The following is an 18,231-nucleotide window of genomic DNA, read 5'->3' as shown; positions in this document are numbered from 1 at the left end:
AGCAACATTCTACATTTTTAACCAACATCTATTTTTCATCTCCCATTCTCATTTTCCTCTATTTTGTCTTAATTCCTTTGCTAACATCGTCTTAATTCCTTTGCCTAGAGTGAAATCCTTCCCATTCCACGTATTTCCATTTCTTTCTGTTAAGATACCTCCTTTTATTCAAGTATTTCTTTCTCTTTTTGTCACTCCTTGTGTACCACCTCCCCCAAGACAGAAGCAATCTCTGCTACCTCAAATTAATCACAGCGTTCTGCCTTGCTCTTTCCTTTGTTTCTTTCTATCAGTATTCTCTGGATGCATTTCATCTCCTCCTCATTTCATTGTAAATTCCTCAAAATTAGGGTCTGAGTCATCTCTACTATTGGATATGTGGTACCTTGCAGTAATACTTTGCAAAGAGCAGACACTTTGATGTTAAGTTGAATTCATTTTGTTTAAAATAAACCCAAACCAGTGCAGTTTGTAGGAATTCCCTTAAGTATTTCAATTCCCTGTCATTAAACAATGTAGTCATTGGAGTTCAAATCCCAAGGGTTATTTTGCAGTTTCTTTTACAACAATCCTGAGAAGTGTAACTGACCAACTTAACTCAACGCAGCCCCATGTCTCCAACACTCTAAATGGAGTGCACTCAAGATGCACAGTAAGATGGACCCATTAATAGTCTGGGGATGCATTTCATCATCCACATTTCCTTATCATCAGTACATTGCCCTTTTTTTTTTTTTTTGAGTGATGACACAGATTTCAAATACAAACCAAGTCAGCAATCCCATCCATTTGCATGGGCAATTATTGTTTGTTTTCTTTTCCCTAAAGTAAGGCAGACAGACATTGTTAAGCTATGAGTGAACTGTACTCTTTTCCCATACATCATGAAAACTGAACAAACAAACTAGGTTTAGTGGGACTTTTTAATGGGTTATGTGATAAAATTGCCATCTTGTTTTTCAGCTTGGAAACTGACTGCTATAAATAAGTTATAGTGTCCTGTTTTTCTGCAGACTCTGGCTTATGGTGATATGAATCATGAGTGGATTGGTAATGAGTGGCTTCCCAGCTTGGGATTACCTCAGTACAGAAGTTACTTTATGGAATGCCTGGTAGATGCAAGAATGTTAGATCATCTGACGAAAAAAGACCTCCGGGTCCATTTAAAAATGGTGGATAGCTTTCATAGGTAGGTTGTTTTTTTTTCCTGCAAAGACTAATTGGGATGGAATACAAATGGGTAATATGCATTCTTCTATAAGAAAAGTAGATCAAACCATCAATATTTGCAGTTATGTGACATAATGAGCATCAACACACATCCATTTTCCACAAGTACATTGAGGTAACAGATCGATCTCTGAGACAGAAGTGTGTGCTCACCAAGTGTGCATTGAAAGCTTGTTGTATAACAAAAGAACACAATTCCTCCATGCAGAATAACAAAGAAACTCATAGGCTCATTTTTTTAACCTTCTCCTAAAAATTATCAGTGGGATTGTATCGATGTCTTTTAAAATGGGGCAGCAGTTATTGGTAAAGTTAAACCAAACAAAATACATTCATCTCTAATGCAAAAAGTTGCAGATTGTCTATGCAAAGTAAATATTGCAGGTGGAGTATAGAAAGGAAGATTTTCTTCAGTTGACTATAATGCTCTTGGAAGGATAAAAAGCAGATGGGGTTGTTCCCTGAAGAAAATACTTCTGATCTTTTAAGTGGTTCTGAATTTTCACTCTCCACTACCTGAAGGTAGGGGAGGGATACTGTGTAATCCAGTTATAGAGGGAAAATACACTGCTTAGCAATGTAAAGCTTTCACCCACTGAGAAGTGGAAATATTTAAAGAGGTCTTGTAGATGGGTAAAAGTAAAGCCAAACACATTTATAACTGGTTTTGAATTTATAGAAACAATTCCTTTATGTTTTATCTGACCCATGTTGGGTGGAGATCATGTTGTAAGTCAAACAATTTCAAAATCCTTTTCTTCTTCTTTAGATTTAATGTACATATTTGTATCTGTAGTTGTTTTTTTCTGGATTATAAAGAATGTTGATGTAAAAATGTATAATGTATAAATGTATTTAGGAGTAATCTAGTCCAGCCTCCCATCCAGTGCAGAATTCTCTTGTACAGTAACCATGACAAGTGGCTGTTCAGCCCTCACTTGAAAACTGCCAGGAACAAAGAGTCACCGCTCCACAAGGCAGCCCATTTGGTTTCTGCACAGACATTTTATTCATAGAAACCATTCCAGTATACTGAGTAGAAATCTGCCTCTTGTAACTTTCACTCAGTCATAGTTTGATCCCTTAAAAACCTACAAAATGATTAGGCTTCTTTTAGGAGTTGTAGCCTTTCAGGTATTTAAGACAATTCTCAAGAACTCTCCTTTTCAGATTAAATACACCCCCTGTTTTTCTGGATTCTCCAACCATTGCCCTCCCCGTTCACATCGTCTATGACCCAACAACACTGGTTTGTTTGCTGATGCTCTTACACATCACAGTGCCTTTGTACTAAATGCCTGTCATACCTGGGCTGCCCTTCCTCATTATTCCTGCCTCTGAGATTCCTTTAAAATCCTCACACATATCTTGCAAGACACCTTAAGGGCAGGAACCGTCTTTTGTCTCTTTTTTTGTAACCTCAGTGCTTGCCAAAATGTCTAGCAAATAGGGAGCACTTCATTAATACTGATAGCTTGATCAAGGGGAAAGCAGGCTTGAGAGAGGTTAAGCAACCTGTTCAGGTTCACACAGCTAGAAAATAACTGAGGCAGACTTCAAAGTTAAGTCATCTTGACTCCACGAACAGAGTTCTGATACATCTTCACTGATACCAATTAATTTTAATGGACATGAGAGACAAATCATATCAATATATCAGTCAGTTAATAAACATTAAATGCCTAATAAGTGCCAGGGTATGTAACGTACTAGATTCTTGTGGATTTTAATGCATATATAGGAAACATATACTTATTTCCCCACCCTTCTTAGCAATCCCCTCTGCTTAGGCCCAGGGTGGTTTCCATATCATTCCTCAAACATGTCATAGTCAGTCTCAACTCCAAGCAGCATGGGATAGTGGAAAGAATGCTGTGTGAGGCGTCAGAATGCCTTCCTTTAACTCCCAGCTTTACCACTTACTGGGCCAAGTCTTTTCTTCTTCAAGTCTGTTTCCATATCTGTAAAATGGGAAGGTTGGGTTAGATAACCTCAAAGGTTCTTTTAAGGTATAAATTCTGTGACCTACCTCTTCTGGGTCACTCTTGCCTGAAAAGCCTTCTCTTTTCTACCTTTTAGCACCTGGATCAAGTTCTTCTTCCTTCCTGATTCCTATATTACCCTGGCATCCATTGCTCTCTCCTTTTTCTGTCTCCTGATACCATTTACTACACAAACGATTCATTTCATGTGGACACCTAAGCTACACACTGGTTTAAATTGGAATCTCCCTCTGTTTTTTTCTCTTTCTCTCTTCCTTTCTTTCACCCGCTAAGTTCTTGGGAGGCAGGCACTGTATCTCTTGCCTCTCTATTTATTCCTCCACGCTTAGCAAAATTCAATGAGCAGAGTAAATGTTCAATAAACCCTTTTGAAAGGGAATAATTTAAGTCCAAATTGTTTCATAACTCTTGCTGAAGGCAGAAAGATGCAGGCATATGATCTCTGGAGATCTCTTCCAGATCTGTTTGTTTCTTTTGGTCACTTTTCTGGTTATTTGAATTTGCACTATTTGTTTGAAAAGTTTATAATTTCATTCCCTACACAAGTGAAGAATTTTTTAAAATGCTAATGAATCTGCTGTTGCCATATTTAGGTAGCTTGCTCTTTTGCCAAAACAATGCCTGTTAGAACTTTAATGTTGGCTGGCTGGAGTAAATCTTCAAAAGCTTGATATAATAACTTCTATTGTTTGTTTTTTTTTTTAAGCTAAGAACCAATTGTTTTATGTTTTTTGAATGTTTGTTTCCCTTTTAAAACACAACAGAACAAGTTTACAGTATGGAATTATGTGCTTAAAGAGGTTGAATTATGACAGGAAAGAACTGGAAAGGAGACGGGAAGCAAGTCAACATGAAATCAAAGGTAAGAAATTTTCTATCTAGATAAAATATATTTTCCCTAGCATTGCTGGGTTCTTCTCTCTGCTTCCACCTAGTTATGTTTGTGATGAAAATATTGATATTAACCAGAATGAAGAAAACATACAAAGAGAGATATAGATGTATGGTATTTAATTAATAATAAAGCACATTTATGACAGGTGGCTTTGATGTAGTAGACTGCTGGTCTCAAAGTAATCAAAGACCTGTGCTCCAATCCCATTTCTGACACATCATTGGTGGGTGACCCCAGATAAGTCACACAAACTGTCAATACTTGTGGTGACTCTTTAAGGCTATAAATGACAGAGAAATTGCTGACCTGTGGTGGAAGAGAGAGTTTTTCCACCCAGGAGTTCCTTATAGGTCTAGGTCCTATTTTCCTAAATTCATGTTTACATAACTCTTTTTGGTTATTAAGGTACTTTCCTCACAGGAATTCTGGGGAGTCAAAGCTCCTTTTATAAAGAGGTTATGTGACCTGTTGCCGTGAGTAGAACTCAAACCCAGGGCTTGAGACTCCAACTTCTGCTCTCTTCACTCCACTTTTATTGACTTTTCATCCAACTGATTGGTTTTTTGCCACATAGTGGACTAAGGTGAAGCACTTCTTGCCCAAAACTGTATATTTAGCACATCGACATTTATTTTCACTTTTTACATTTATAAATGGAAAGACAGATCATTAAGATAAAGGACGTATTGCACGTTGGGAACATTTTCAGTGTTTTCCTTTGAGCAGCATACTTGGCACATAGTAAGCACTTAATAAAGGTGTGCATTAAATTTGTTAATTACTTGTATTTGGGATGCTAAATATGTATTCACACCAGTGATGGCATTTTATATAGTACATACTCTTTTACAGATAAAAGTCTTATGATTTTTATAGCAGATTATTCCAGGTTGACATGATTATAATTTCACCGTTGGGCCCAGAAACTTCATTTTTTTTTTGTCTCTTCCCATGAGTGTCGTTTTCAGTTTTTCCTTCTTTTGAGATACTTACTTTGATGGCTTTGTGATTTCATCCTGTGGTTTCTACCCACTTTCGATGCTGCATTATAAGAATGTGATGCTAAGAAACTCTCCCTCCAATTACTACTACCTATTCTGTACCCACAAAATAGGTCAATTAGTTTTAATGATAGAATGCATGCATTTATCCAAATTACTGAAATCATTAAGAATAGTATTGAATGAGTTCTCTTAAATGATGACTAGCACTATGAAAATGAAAGAACAATTGGGGTCCTAGAAAAAATACATTTTTAATTCCACATCTATTTAAGGCCACTATTTGTTTTCCTTAGGGAAGAAATAAAAGGACATGAAAGGGGTAATTCCTAAGTATTTCTTCCCTTTCTACTCTATAACTAAATAGTATTTTTTAAAAATCAATATTTGTTAGTGGGTCAACTATGATTTCAAGCTCACTTTTATTAAGCCATACTGTATTTATGAAAAAAAAACAAAAACAAATGTTCCTTCACCCTACCAAAAAAAGGAACTTAAAATTAGACATAATTATTGATTTGTGTTCTTTATTTTGTTCCTAAACTTATCAAGTGTCTGACAGCGTTGAAGTTATGTTTGTCAGCTTCATAAACAATGTCAATGCTGATTTCCCTCCTCAAGTCTTCGCCCACAATGTTAGTTCTCCTAGAATGGTCTTGCATACAAGATATTATGGCTGGTTAACTTATTTTCCTACATATGACTCACTGGAGAGTTGACAGGCACACACCATGCATTTCTTGTAACACTTCATTGGTTTCTTTACTTAGGAATGAGAGGCTGTTTTTCCATTATCAAAATTAAATGGTTTAGTTTCTTTTTATTTAGGGGCCTCTCAAAAGTTGAAGGCTGTTTTCAAGTACATTGTTTGGTTAAATTGAAACGTGAGAACTAATAGGTCCAAGATGTAGCCAAGAGGGAAGTGTGCCATTGAACACAAGTGTATAGGTTTTTGTCCAAGTGAGAGAAGGGGTGTTTTTTCCTAAGTAGTTTGCATTGCCCTCGCTCTCATAGATTTGAGAGTCTTGAGATTTTGTTTAGAAGAGGGGTGTACACCCTTTGGGTGCCAGGTCAAATGCTATGTTATTTAAGACTTTATGGGACAATCTAGGACGATAGAATGAAGCTTCAGGAAAGGGGGTGAGAATGACTATACGCAAATGATCAAGTGTTAAGAGGCTATCAATTCTGTAACTGATCTGATGACATACATATAAATTCTCTCCAGTGACTTTGACCCTGGTTATTGTTTGAAGTGTTAATTCCCCTTGACCTTAATCAAATAACTTTCTGAGAGAACCATTTGCATTTCAAAGATGTATCAACATTGAATTCAAAATAATGGCACACTAGGCATCAATTGCGAAGCCATTTACTACATAGGTCAAAACTATTCAAAAGAATTGTAGGTTGGAGGGGATGGTTTGCTCCCCAGAAAATTATTAGATTTATAGATTTAGATTAATAAAATGAGAAAGGCAATTTTCAGTTATCCTTGAAGAAGTTTGGGGAAACACTGGATAATAGCCACACTTACACAGTGTTTTGTAAATATTCTCTCAGTTTATCTTCATAGTAATATGGAGTAGTACGTGCCATTATCATTCTCACTTTACAGGTGAAGAAATTGAGGCAGAAAGAGGTCAAGTGCCTTGCCCTGAGTCACACAGATAGTGTCTGAGGCAGAACTTGAATTCAGATTTTCCTGATTCCTAGTCCAGCATTCTATCTCCTGCACCATCTAGTTGCCTTTATTAAATGGCATCTTTGGTCACTCTTGAACTTGGAGAACTTCCTCCAAGGATACACAGTATTGTTGGGGTTTTTTGCATTTATTTTAAACCAGACAATCTTCCCCAGTTATTATCTATTTTAACAGTCTAAGTTTACAGTGAGTAAAAAGCAAGTACAATCTACTCCTGTTTGATACTTAATATAAAGAGTACCATTTTCTTTTTTAAAGTTAGCATCTCTGAAATGAACATCAAAAAAAAATTTTTGGAAATAGATGCTATCAATGACCAACTTACCAGGAAATTTTAGTGGTAACTGAGTAAGTTGGCAAACAATTCCCATTGTGTGTGTAATAAAAAAATGACTAAGGTGCTCCAAACATGCTGAGGAATTCAAAACAATAGGTGGGCACAGGTAGGTCATGTGATATTCAGCTAATTTTGATACCACTAAAAGACATATTTAAGGCTGAATCCCTTAAGACTCTAAGGAAAAGGCTGGGAAAGTGTAATCTGAACTAGGTTAACAGCTGTTGTACCTTACATGTTACATTCCTTTACATTTTGATTCAAATAGGATTTTATTTTATATAAAAGTGCTTTGAAATCAAATGAGAGACCGAATTAGTAATAAAAACTTTATCTGGAGGCATACTCAAAGTAAGACATAGAGCGAGAAAAACAGAGTGTGTGGCCAACTAACCAATTCATTTCAGTGATAATCTAGAGCTTGCTTGGGAAAAGGTGGGATGAGGCCATGTAGTCATCTCTCCCCTGAGGTCCGGTTTCTTTCTAGCTGTTATTTTGACTGTTTATGAAGTAAATCCCAGTTTTGTTGACCTCTATTTCTAGATGTGTTGGTGTGGAGTAATGACCGAGTGATTCGCTGGATACAAGCAATTGGACTTCGAGAGTACGCAAATAACGTACTTGAAAGTGGTGTGCATGGATCCCTTATAGCCTTGGATGAGAACTTTGACTATAGCAGCTTAGCTTTATTATTACAGATTCCTACGCAGAATACACAGGTGAGTCATTTGACATTTCGAATTCTTGGAAGCAATATCCATGTAAAAGACAAAGTATTATTCTAGGAAGTGATCAGTCTGTGTATGAAGTGATGGAGCATCATGTGTTTTTCATTCATTTATTCCTTTTGAGTTCTAAATTCTCTTCTCTGCAGTCCCTCCTCCACCCACTGAGAGGGCAGGCAATATGCTTTCCTTTATACATGTGATGTCTTGGAAAACATATTTCCATTATTAGCCATGTTGTAAAAAAAGGGGGAGGGAGGAGGGGAAAGAGAAATAGAGTGAAAACATATGTCAAGCATCATTTCTTAGTGGGTTCTAGCTTGGAAAGGTAGTAATAATAGCTAACATTTATTTAGCACTTACTATGTGCCAAGCAATGCACTAAGTGCTTTATGAAGTTTTACCTCACTAGACTCTCACAATAAGCCTGGAAAGGAGGTGCTATTATTATCCCTATTTTACAGATGAGGAAACAGAGGTGATTTGCCCAAGGTCATACAGTAACTTAGGAGCCGAGTAGGTAGAATTCCAACCCAGGTCTTGTGACTCTCTTGCTTTGTATGCTACCCTACAGGTCCTCCCCACCCTATTCAGTCATCCCTCTTTGCACCATCCCTGACAGATGGTCAAGCAGTTTCTGTTTTTCTGGTGCCAGGGCTCTGAATCCTTTGTGAGGCAGCTTATTTCACTTAAAGTAATAGGGAATCATGCAGAAAAGTGATTCATATAAATGACTCAATTTTTCACTCTTCACTTCAGTGGTTTGGCATTACATAGACACAGGCTTTGTCTAAATTGCCAGTAGGCTCACATCTCACTGGGATAAAATAAAAGCCATTGGCCAGTGGAATTTAGTACATCTACGTATGAGTTAGAAGAATTCTATCCTTTTTCTTCTTTTTATACTGAAGAATTGAAGAGGGGGGAAAGTTATTAAAAGTAAAATATTGGAGTTATACTCCAATACTTTGCAGCTTGATTTAAGGTATACTAAGTTCTTTACAAATATTCTCTCAATTTATCCACACAGTCCTGGGAGGAAGGGGCAATTGTTATTAATCCCATTTTACAAATGAGGAAACTGAAGCAGATAAATGTGAATTGATTTCCTAGTGAGTGCCTAAGTCTGTATTTGACTCCAGGTCCAGTACTCTATCCTGTTGCCCTTAGGAGCATCTAAATAAGGGCCAAGATTTCAAATATTTGCTCTGGATAGTGAATATAACTTACACAATTTTTTAGAATGCCCTTTAGGTGCCAGTAACTCTAATTTGTTTTTAGGCAAGACAAATTCTTGAAAGAGAATACAACAATCTCTTGGCACTGGGAACTGAGCGGCGACTGGATGAAGTAAGTCCTTATGTTTCATTCAAAAGGAAAGAATTTCTAGAAAACACAGGATACTCATGCTTCTTAGGAAGGGGGGAGACTTCTGTGATTATTCTCTATGTGAAGTAGCAGACTTTGCTGATTAGCATTCTTAAGTATGATGACGGGCTCATTGATTTAAAAATAAAAAGAACCTTCCAAAAATGGAAGGAAGTTAAGAGGTTAACTGATCTAATTTCCTGATTTTGAAGATCTTCAAATGAAGGAAAATGGCTTGTATCTAATGTTTTGATACTATTGAGTTGTTTCAGTCGTATCTGACTCTCCCTGACCCCATTTGGAGTTTTCTTGGCAAAGATACTGGAGTGGTTTGCTGTTTTCTTCTCCAGTTCATTTGAGAGATGAGGAAATTGATGCAAACAGGATGAAGTGACTTGCCCAGGGTTGTAGAGCTAGTAAGTGAAGCTGGATATGAACTCAGGGAGATGTGTATTCCTGACTCCAGACCTGGCACTCTATCCACTATGGCACTAGCTACCCATACAGTCACACTTTTAAACAGCAATGCCAATATTTGAACTTAGATTCTCATTCTCTAAATTCATATATCTTCCCCATGAACTAAAGTGCTAAACTAATTTAACTATTTAAAAATTCATAAACCTCTAATATCAAATAAATTTTTACAGGAATTGGTGACATCGAAACGATTCAAGAAATAATAGCGAGTATTTATACAAAACCTTATGGTTTGTGAAACACTTTTCCATGTTGTCAAATCTGATCATTTAAAGAAATATTCAGTTATTTTGTATAATTTATGAATGGAAGCCAACTGTCCTGATAAATTGGATACTGGTTCAGAGAATCTAAGAATTTTTACAAGTGTAGATGTAGATCAGCCCTGCGCAGTCTGTGGCTTACCATAGGATTTTGGGCAGTCCACGAAAAACGTAGAGGATCCTTTCCTAGGTTGTACAGGTGTGACCTAGAGGGATCCTAGATGTCATTTAGAGTTCTTACCCATTCTTTTATCCTAGATGCCTTAGCAGAATAATATCAAAATATAATTTGATGTAAGTATCAAAAATTGAAAAAATAAATTTGTAATCTAGCTCAGACTCCCTGGAGTCTCTCAATTTGTGCATTTGTAGATACCAATTTAAGTTCTCCTAGTTTTACCAGAAACTGAATTGCATTTAAAAGTAATTTTAGAGATTTAGCTGTTTAATAGAAGATTTAATAGAATTTAATAGAAATTTAATAAAATTTAATAGAAATACCAGATTCCCTAATGGGAAATGTCCATTTTAAATGAATAATAAATAAATAAAATAAATGAATTTTCCATCATTTTTGCCAATCCATTTTAAATTTAGAAAGAGTAACTTTTTACAATTAAATTGAAATCTGTAGAACCTTCTTTTGCTGTTCACTCAGATACGTCCTGTTTTTTGTGACCCTGTGGACCACACAACCCATGGAATTTTCTTGACAAAGATACTGGTTTATTTCCTTCTTTAGAAAATTAGGGCAAATAATAACTTGCCCAGGGCCACACAACTAGTAAATGTCTGAGGTTGAATTTGAACTCAGGTCTTCCTGATTCCAGGCCCAGCGATCTATCCACTGAGCCATCTAGCTACTCTAGATTGTTCAGAACCATGCACATTGTAACTGTTTGTAAGAAGTGCCAGAGAAACTAGCCAGATCCCAGAGTTGCTAATTAATAACTGAGGCCATGCTAATGACCCTTTGGTGTTTCTGGAGAAGGCTCCTTAGTTGGCACAGGGAGAAATGTTGGTTCCAAATAATTCTGGACCCCTAAGTGTGGGAAAAGCATCAGATAATGAAAATGCTCCACCCGAATCTGTATGATATCACTGAGCATTAATGTCAGGTGTTACGTTTTACAAAGTGCTTTAGAAATGTTATATCATTTAATACACAAAACAATCCTGTACATTAGATGGTAAAAGCATTGTTTTTATCCATGTGGTAGAGACAATAAGAAACGGGTAGTTGTCTAGCACATTAAAGTTTGAGAATCAGAGAGGAGAAAACAGAGTTTTGAGAAGGGTGGAAAAATCCAAATTCTACATGTAAATACTAACAGGCAGAACAGAAATCCAACCTCCAGTCCATTGTCTTTTCTAGTACAAATGGCAAAACAAGAGTTCTTAACCTTTTCTGGTTGTGGACCTTTCTCAGAATTATGTTTTCAAATGCATAAAATAATATACATACGGTTATAAGACAAACCAATTTATATTGAAATCCTATTAAAAAAATACATTTTTTAAGTTTTTAGGCCCCAGGTTGAGAACCTTTGGTCTAAAGCCAAAGCTTATTCTTGTCTCACTTTACAGAAAAGCATTCAAAATCTATGAATATTTTTTGCAAAATGACAATAACTTACATGACACTTTATGACTGCTGTAGTGGATAGAAAGTTGACCACCAAGCAGGATATGGACAAGTCTCATCTCTGACCCCTTTTTGTTGAGTTACCTTGGGAAAGTTTGGTAACCTCTCACTGCCACCAGGTTATAATCTAAGAAGAACACATTGGTGAGGTTTGCTCACTGAAAGCTTCTTACATGGATATGAAAATCATAGGTTCAAATCACCTGTCTCCCAAAAAGAAAAAAAAAATCATGGCACTCGCCCAAGTCCTATTCCCATTCTAGAGATGTAGAAGTGGAAGCTTAGAAAGAGAAAACCACCTTTCATAGTCAAAAAAAAAAAAAAGCAGTCACAACCCAAATCTTGTGATCCTTCATAATAGCTTGGTTTTCTTGGGCTGCGATTTCTAAGACAGATTCTCTTGCAAAAGAGAAGAATTCAGAAAGTAAGCCCAAAATTTAAATGTCTTAGGTAACCAGAAGATCTCAATAGATGAGGTCTACTATGTGATTTTCTGACATTACTAATTGAAGAAATAAAAATAAATATATTCTCATTAGTCTTTCAATGTGCTTGGGAATTTTAAAAAGAGTTTCTCCCCTCTTCTTGGTATTATAAGTGGAATCCACAACACTGCGGATGCTGCCTTATGTGAGCAAAATGAGCTCCACTTACTTGCCCTTGTAATCATGTGAGCTGCTTCCCACTTTCATATCAATCTAGGACACTCCATTTCTCAAACTGATTCCAACAAATGGAATTATAGCTGATTCTATTAACTGGATGACCTGGGAAAGCTATCTTAGGAAAATGTCTTCCCCCAGATCTCTTAAATGGATGTCACACCAAAATAGAATGCTTTGGAGTGCAGGGTAGCCTTGACGAAAAAAGAGGTGTGCGGTGGGAGGCGTGGGGGTGTCTCTGATCATTCAGTAATGGCTGCTTTCCAACACAATGGAAACAGACCTGAAAGTCACAGAAGAAACTGAGTAGCATTCTGTTAATTATTCCTTATTCAATATTCAAAACCCTTTAAGCCTTCCTATATCACTATATTTATATGAAATAGTTCCATGTCTAGAAAAACACTATGAAGTAGCTAGTCATAACTGCAGAAAATGAAAAATGTTCATTCTAACTGCAGTAATTAAATGCAGATTTCCTATCTACTCTAATTGGGAGGGGGTATTGAATGAATATCAAAAACATTTCCATATGAGTAAAGATGGATTATATGTGAAATGGCAGATCTCTAATTCATATAATGTATTTTTTTCAGTATATACAAAACTCAAAATTGCCATATTTACTTAAATTAGGTGGTAGTTCTTTTAACCAGTGAGTCAGGGGAAATAGAATATACAATATTTTTCAATTATGCTTATTGACAGCTCTATGAGGATCAATTTGTTACTTTTCAAAAAACATACTGATTAAGTAGAATATCTAGTCTGAATCCATTATGCCCCTGATTCCTCCACTAAGCCTCAACCTTCATTTAAAATGTTCCTCTACTTTCATGAAGTAAATTTTCTCAAAGCAAATATTTTTTTTTCTTGAAAACTACCCATTTCCCAGAATGATCATTGGAACCAGATTACTATTTTCTGTCACCCATTTAAACTGATCTCCCGATTTAGATCAGAAACAAGGACTGGGATGACATGAAAAAATCGTACTGAACTTAGGACATAGAGAAAAGAGTTAATAATAATATGTGCCAACACTCATGAGTAAAAAAATGTGAGGTCCAACTGGAGAATTCTATTGCTGTTCTCTCTGATAGCAGCTCCATCTCAAGTTCATGCACCTCAAAAGACAATAATATTATACATTCTTTGAGGATACAAAGAGAACACACTTCTATCAATTAAAGTTATATAAGTTCCAGGATGGAATTTTTCCCTCCTTTTCCCCCAGCAAAGTATTGGTAATTTTCAAAACAGTTGCAATCCAATAAAATAAAGTGGTGGTTTTAAAAAAAATACATTATTTCAGAATAGGATGTAACCCCAGAGGCTAACTCGGTAAGAATCCCTTTGTGACAAGGAAGTCATTCAGTCTCTGTCTGAAGATCAATCAATAAGGAGCCTCCTCTCCACACTATTTCAGACAGGTCCATTTGTTTCATTCTGGGGTCTCTAAAATTGTCAAAAAGTAGTTCCCTATACTCTGCCAAAAATCGATCTTGCTCCTACCCTCGTCATACCTCTGGAGAAAAGCTTGAATGTATCTAATCCCTCTGCTTTACGACACCCATCTTACAAATGTACCCTGCATAGGGTAACAGGCTTTGTGCCCAATGATCTCATGGATAGATTGCCTTTCTCATTTTCAAACACATTTTTAACAAAACCATAGGTATTGAGGTGTGACAGTCAAATGGAATTTGCTGTAATAAAATTTTTAATTATCTATATAATCTCATCATTATAAAAATCAGTCTGTATGAAATGAAAGTGATCACAGTTTTCAATTCCAGACCTTTAAACTTACCTTAAAAAACATCTTGCTCTCACAGCAATAAAATTCAGATTTGATTCACACCAAAAAGAATACAGAAAGTTTCAAAGGCTTATCAATCTTTCCTTCCCACCCCCCACCCCCATATCTGTTTATATACTGACCTTTTCTTTCAGCAAGAGGTGTAGAAATTCAGCATCCTTGACCATAAGGGGTGGAGGGAGCAAAGTGAAAAATCAAGATAATATATCTCTGTCTACACGTTTTCAGATGCTTATAACATTCTGATTGCATTTTATTTCACAACATTCAAAACTCTGCACTGGCAGAGTGATGACAAGAATTTTAGGCGTGGGTCCTCCTGGAGAAGACAGTTTCCTCCCCGTGAAGTTCATGGGATCAGTATGATGCCTGGTTCCTCAGAGACATTGCCAGCTGGCTTTAGGCTAACCACCACATCTGGCCAATCTCGGAAAATGGCAACAGACGGTACAGTATTTTTGCTTTATTTATTTATTTTTTTGCATATACTTTCAAATGATGGTAAAGGTGTGTCTTATCACTTTCAGGAATTGGTTACCTTCTTGTGAAAATTATTCTGTGCTTTCAGCAAAATCCTGAATAAATTGCCAGTGGTTGACTCTGAAATTCCTGTCTTTAGTTCACATCTGTGTATTACACAGATGTCCCCACCATGGAGAGTATTGGCTAATGGCTACATTGGGGGATGAAAAATATTATCTTTTATGTTTCTTTAGAGTTCTGGTTTTTTTTTCAAGCTAACTCTTTAGAAAGAAAATCCGAACAAGAGGTAGACTCTTAAAAACTGGTTGCATTCTACTACACATTGAAATTTCACATTTAACATCAGTAAGGCAACTTCATCAAATACTTCTGCACATACACATAATTATACATATGCAGATATCCCCTCTGACAGGTATAAAGTCTTAAATAATCACTTTTAATGAAGCTCCTAGTGGACATTGTTAGATAAACAGTAAGAGAGAACCATCTATTAGGAAGGTGATCAGTCTAAACTTTTTGTCTCCTCTATGCAGTATCTGGCACAGTGTGCACAGATAGTATGCATTTCATAAATTTGTTGAATTTAAATTAAAGATTTTGTCATGAGAATCATCATCGTTCTTCTCATGTAAGACATTAAGGGGGCAAAAGAGTCCTTCTCTCTTTACATCATTATTGAGATTCATTATGGCATAATCTCTTAATTTTGCCACATTGTCAGTTCATGATTTTTGAAGTTTACTAAAATGTAAGTTTTAATAAGTCCTAAGAGTTTATTAGCTACCAAGAGCTAGAATCTTTGTAGAAGTTCATCAGTATGCAAAGGAACATAAAAACATCATCAACTAAGTTTTATAATTTTTTTTTTTTTACCAAAACTAGAAAATAACGTAGTAAGCTTCAACTAAGAGATAAGGATCACCAAAAAAATGGAGCTATCTGGTCCAACTTTCTCATTTCATGGCCCAATTCCTGCATTCTATCTGTTTACTGTCCCACACAGAAGCCTCAAGGCATTCTCCCCAGTTTATCAGGAAATTAAAGACCAGCAGTGCTTTTGAAACTAAAAACTCAGCTGAGTTAATTTCCCTAGGCTGAGCCTTTTCAGAGGAGAATGAGCATCACAGAGTTCCAGCCTGAAGGGACCTCTGACAGCCACCTAGTTCAATCCCCCTCTTTTACAGACCAGGACAAGATCTGAAAGGGAAGCAGAGAAGCTCAGTTGCCTTAGAATTGCTCTTTTTCGGGGGCAGGGACCCCCCATTGAACTCTGGACTTTGATATCCCATCCCCCAGGCCTGCTAAAGCCCTTTTCTCCATTTACAGTTGCTTCTTCGAGGTTGCAGAGGCTAGACAACTCCACTGTTCGCACATACTCATGTTGACACGTCTATCAAAGGAGACAGCACTGAACTGCTGTGAGTAGCTGTTTGCTCCAAAAAGAATTTGCACTTTGGTTTCAGCATTTCTCCCCACTTCCATCTCTAGCATTCCTTGGCAGCTGCTGTTCCTTAGTCCAGTGCTACCATTAACATCGATCTGTCTGCTGTGGCAACCTGTCATCTGATCACCACCATCCCATCAGTGCTATGTTAATTAACACTGTTTGTTGTATTACTTCCTAACATTTAAATCAAGGGACACAGTACTGACTACTAACCAGGATCTGTCCTTTAAATCAGTAATAAGGCAGTGCCCTAAAAGTTAATACTAATTTACTAAAAGAGGTAGATAGTGATTTAAACAAACCCTACCCAATGCAAATTAAAAACACCCAAATGAGAGAGAAAGGGAGAGTAGGAAAAATAGAAAAATAACTTGGTATCTTTGGTCTTAGATAGCAGTTCTTAAACTTTTTTTTTTACTATCATAGACCTCTTCTCAGAATGCTATTAAATTTATTTTAAAAAGTATGTAAAATTACAAAGGAAACCAATCCTATTGAACCATAGTTATCAAAATATATCATTTAAAATATTATATATACAGGTATATATGTATATATATGCATATATATATATACACACACATATATATATGTATGTATGTATGTATGTATTAAACAAAACAAGGCCACATACTCTAGGTTAAAAGCCTTTGGTCTTAGAGATCTCTGTCAAAAAGTTTAAGCTTCTTACCATTTCATCTTGGCTTACTTTTCACCAGAATGATGCTAAGAGGCAAATTTTATAAGTTACTAAGCTTCTGAAAAGTGAAAAAAAACAACTTTTCTATAATGTTGGGAAGACAAATGGTCTTGTTAGCTTAAGACCTTTTACTGTAGATGGGGGTTGGGTTTTGGTCCATGTCATATCCAAATCCATAACATTTACAAGACTCTCCTATCCATGAGAATCACAGTAAAAGATAATCAATTACTAAATTTGCCAACATATAAGAAAGACTCCCTTACCTTCTACACAAAAATGGTAGGTGCATTTTCACCCAGACAATGCGATTTTGTAGAACAGATTGGGGTGGGGGGGATATTTGGGAATATTTTCAGAAAGAATGGTATGTTCACATGAGGTAAGACAGTATGAAGGGGAATGGATGAGAAGCAACTCTTAATTGTTCATTTCCTTGAACCCCAAGTGCCACCAAATTTATAATTCATCTTTTGTATCCAGTAAAGGAATTAACTGGTTTTGTTAACTTACTTGGATTGTTGTTTGAGGGCCATACTGATCAAAAAGCCATTCATGTAGGAGATTTAATTAAAAACATGCAACCCTAACATTAGAAATGTAATTACTGCATACAATTTGGCATTTAATTGGGCAAAGTCTGAAGCATATAATAATTTCATTAAACAGGAGGTTTTCCAGAATAATATTCTATAACAAATACATTCTACATACAACATGCTAATTTTCCCAAGAATTGAATATTTTGCTGTTTTACACAATGAATACTTAATATGTTCATCAGGGCTTTGATGCTTTTGACTAAGGGAAGCATTTATCTTTCTCTCCTAACCAGTCCCATTCTATTTTGTACATGATGCTTCAGTTAGCATTTTCCCGCTTCTCTCAAGAGTTCTAAGCACACTTATTCACAATAGTAAACCCACAAAGAATGATTTTAGGTGAACAGAGTATTCATACTTCATGGAAAATTCAGTGCATCCTGTTTATTCAATTTCACATATGATGTTGAGTGGTTGAGAGGATATTTTTGTCAATGTAAAGCATCATCAGGCACTATAGAAATGCTAACTCTGATTATTGATTGAAAGGGAGCCAATGGGCATGCCAATAAATGCCACCTTTGGATCATTTCAACAACTCTGTGCCATATTATTTTAACACAATTGACTGTAGCAGCTTCTATAAGCTGTAGTCATAAAAGTGTTGCAGCACCATGTTTCCAACTCACATAGTTTCAAATAGGGAGCCATTTCCAGTCATCTTGATCTGTATCTCACCACTGGACCTAGATGGCTGCAGAGGAGAAAGTGAGGCTGGTGACTCTGCACAGTCCTCCCTCACTTAAATCGCATCTACTTTCAAGTCATGGCATCACCTCCTTGATGTCATGGCTTCATCTCCCTGATGTCATGGCCTCACCTCCCTGATGTCATGGCCCTCTTTAAGAATGAAAGACAAA

At 36.4% G+C, this 18,231-nt stretch overlaps 1 protein-coding gene across 3 annotated transcripts in view; it reads left to right on the top strand.

Annotated features, from left to right (window-relative positions):
* PPFIA2 (PTPRF interacting protein alpha 2) overlaps positions 1–18,231 on the top strand; it is a 684,724-nt gene that overhangs the window by 664,368 nt on the left and 2,125 nt on the right. The window contains exons 27-32 of one of the 3 annotated variants that reach the window (XM_072655483.1): positions 996–1,189; positions 3,998–4,095; positions 7,715–7,890; positions 9,178–9,246; positions 14,424–14,583; positions 15,949–16,040. In XM_072655483.1, coding sequence (XP_072511584.1) covers positions 996–1,189; positions 3,998–4,095; positions 7,715–7,890; positions 9,178–9,246; positions 14,424–14,583; positions 15,949–16,007 — 756 coding nt within the window. In that variant the 3' untranslated portion in view covers positions 16,008–16,040. The remainder of the gene's footprint in view (positions 1–995; positions 1,190–3,997; positions 4,096–7,714; positions 7,891–9,177; positions 9,247–14,423; positions 14,584–15,948; positions 16,041–18,231) is intronic. The other 2 variants (XM_072655485.1, XM_072655484.1) reach the window with 2 other exon arrangements.

The sequence above is a fragment of the Notamacropus eugenii genome, chromosome 3 (assembly GCF_028372415.1).
Source record: "Notamacropus eugenii isolate mMacEug1 chromosome 3, mMacEug1.pri_v2, whole genome shotgun sequence".
In the NCBI taxonomy this organism is placed as follows: Eukaryota; Metazoa; Chordata; class Mammalia; order Diprotodontia; family Macropodidae; genus Notamacropus; species Notamacropus eugenii.
Note: the sequence above shows the minus strand (reverse complement) of the source record. Positions and strands in the feature narration are given on the sequence as shown.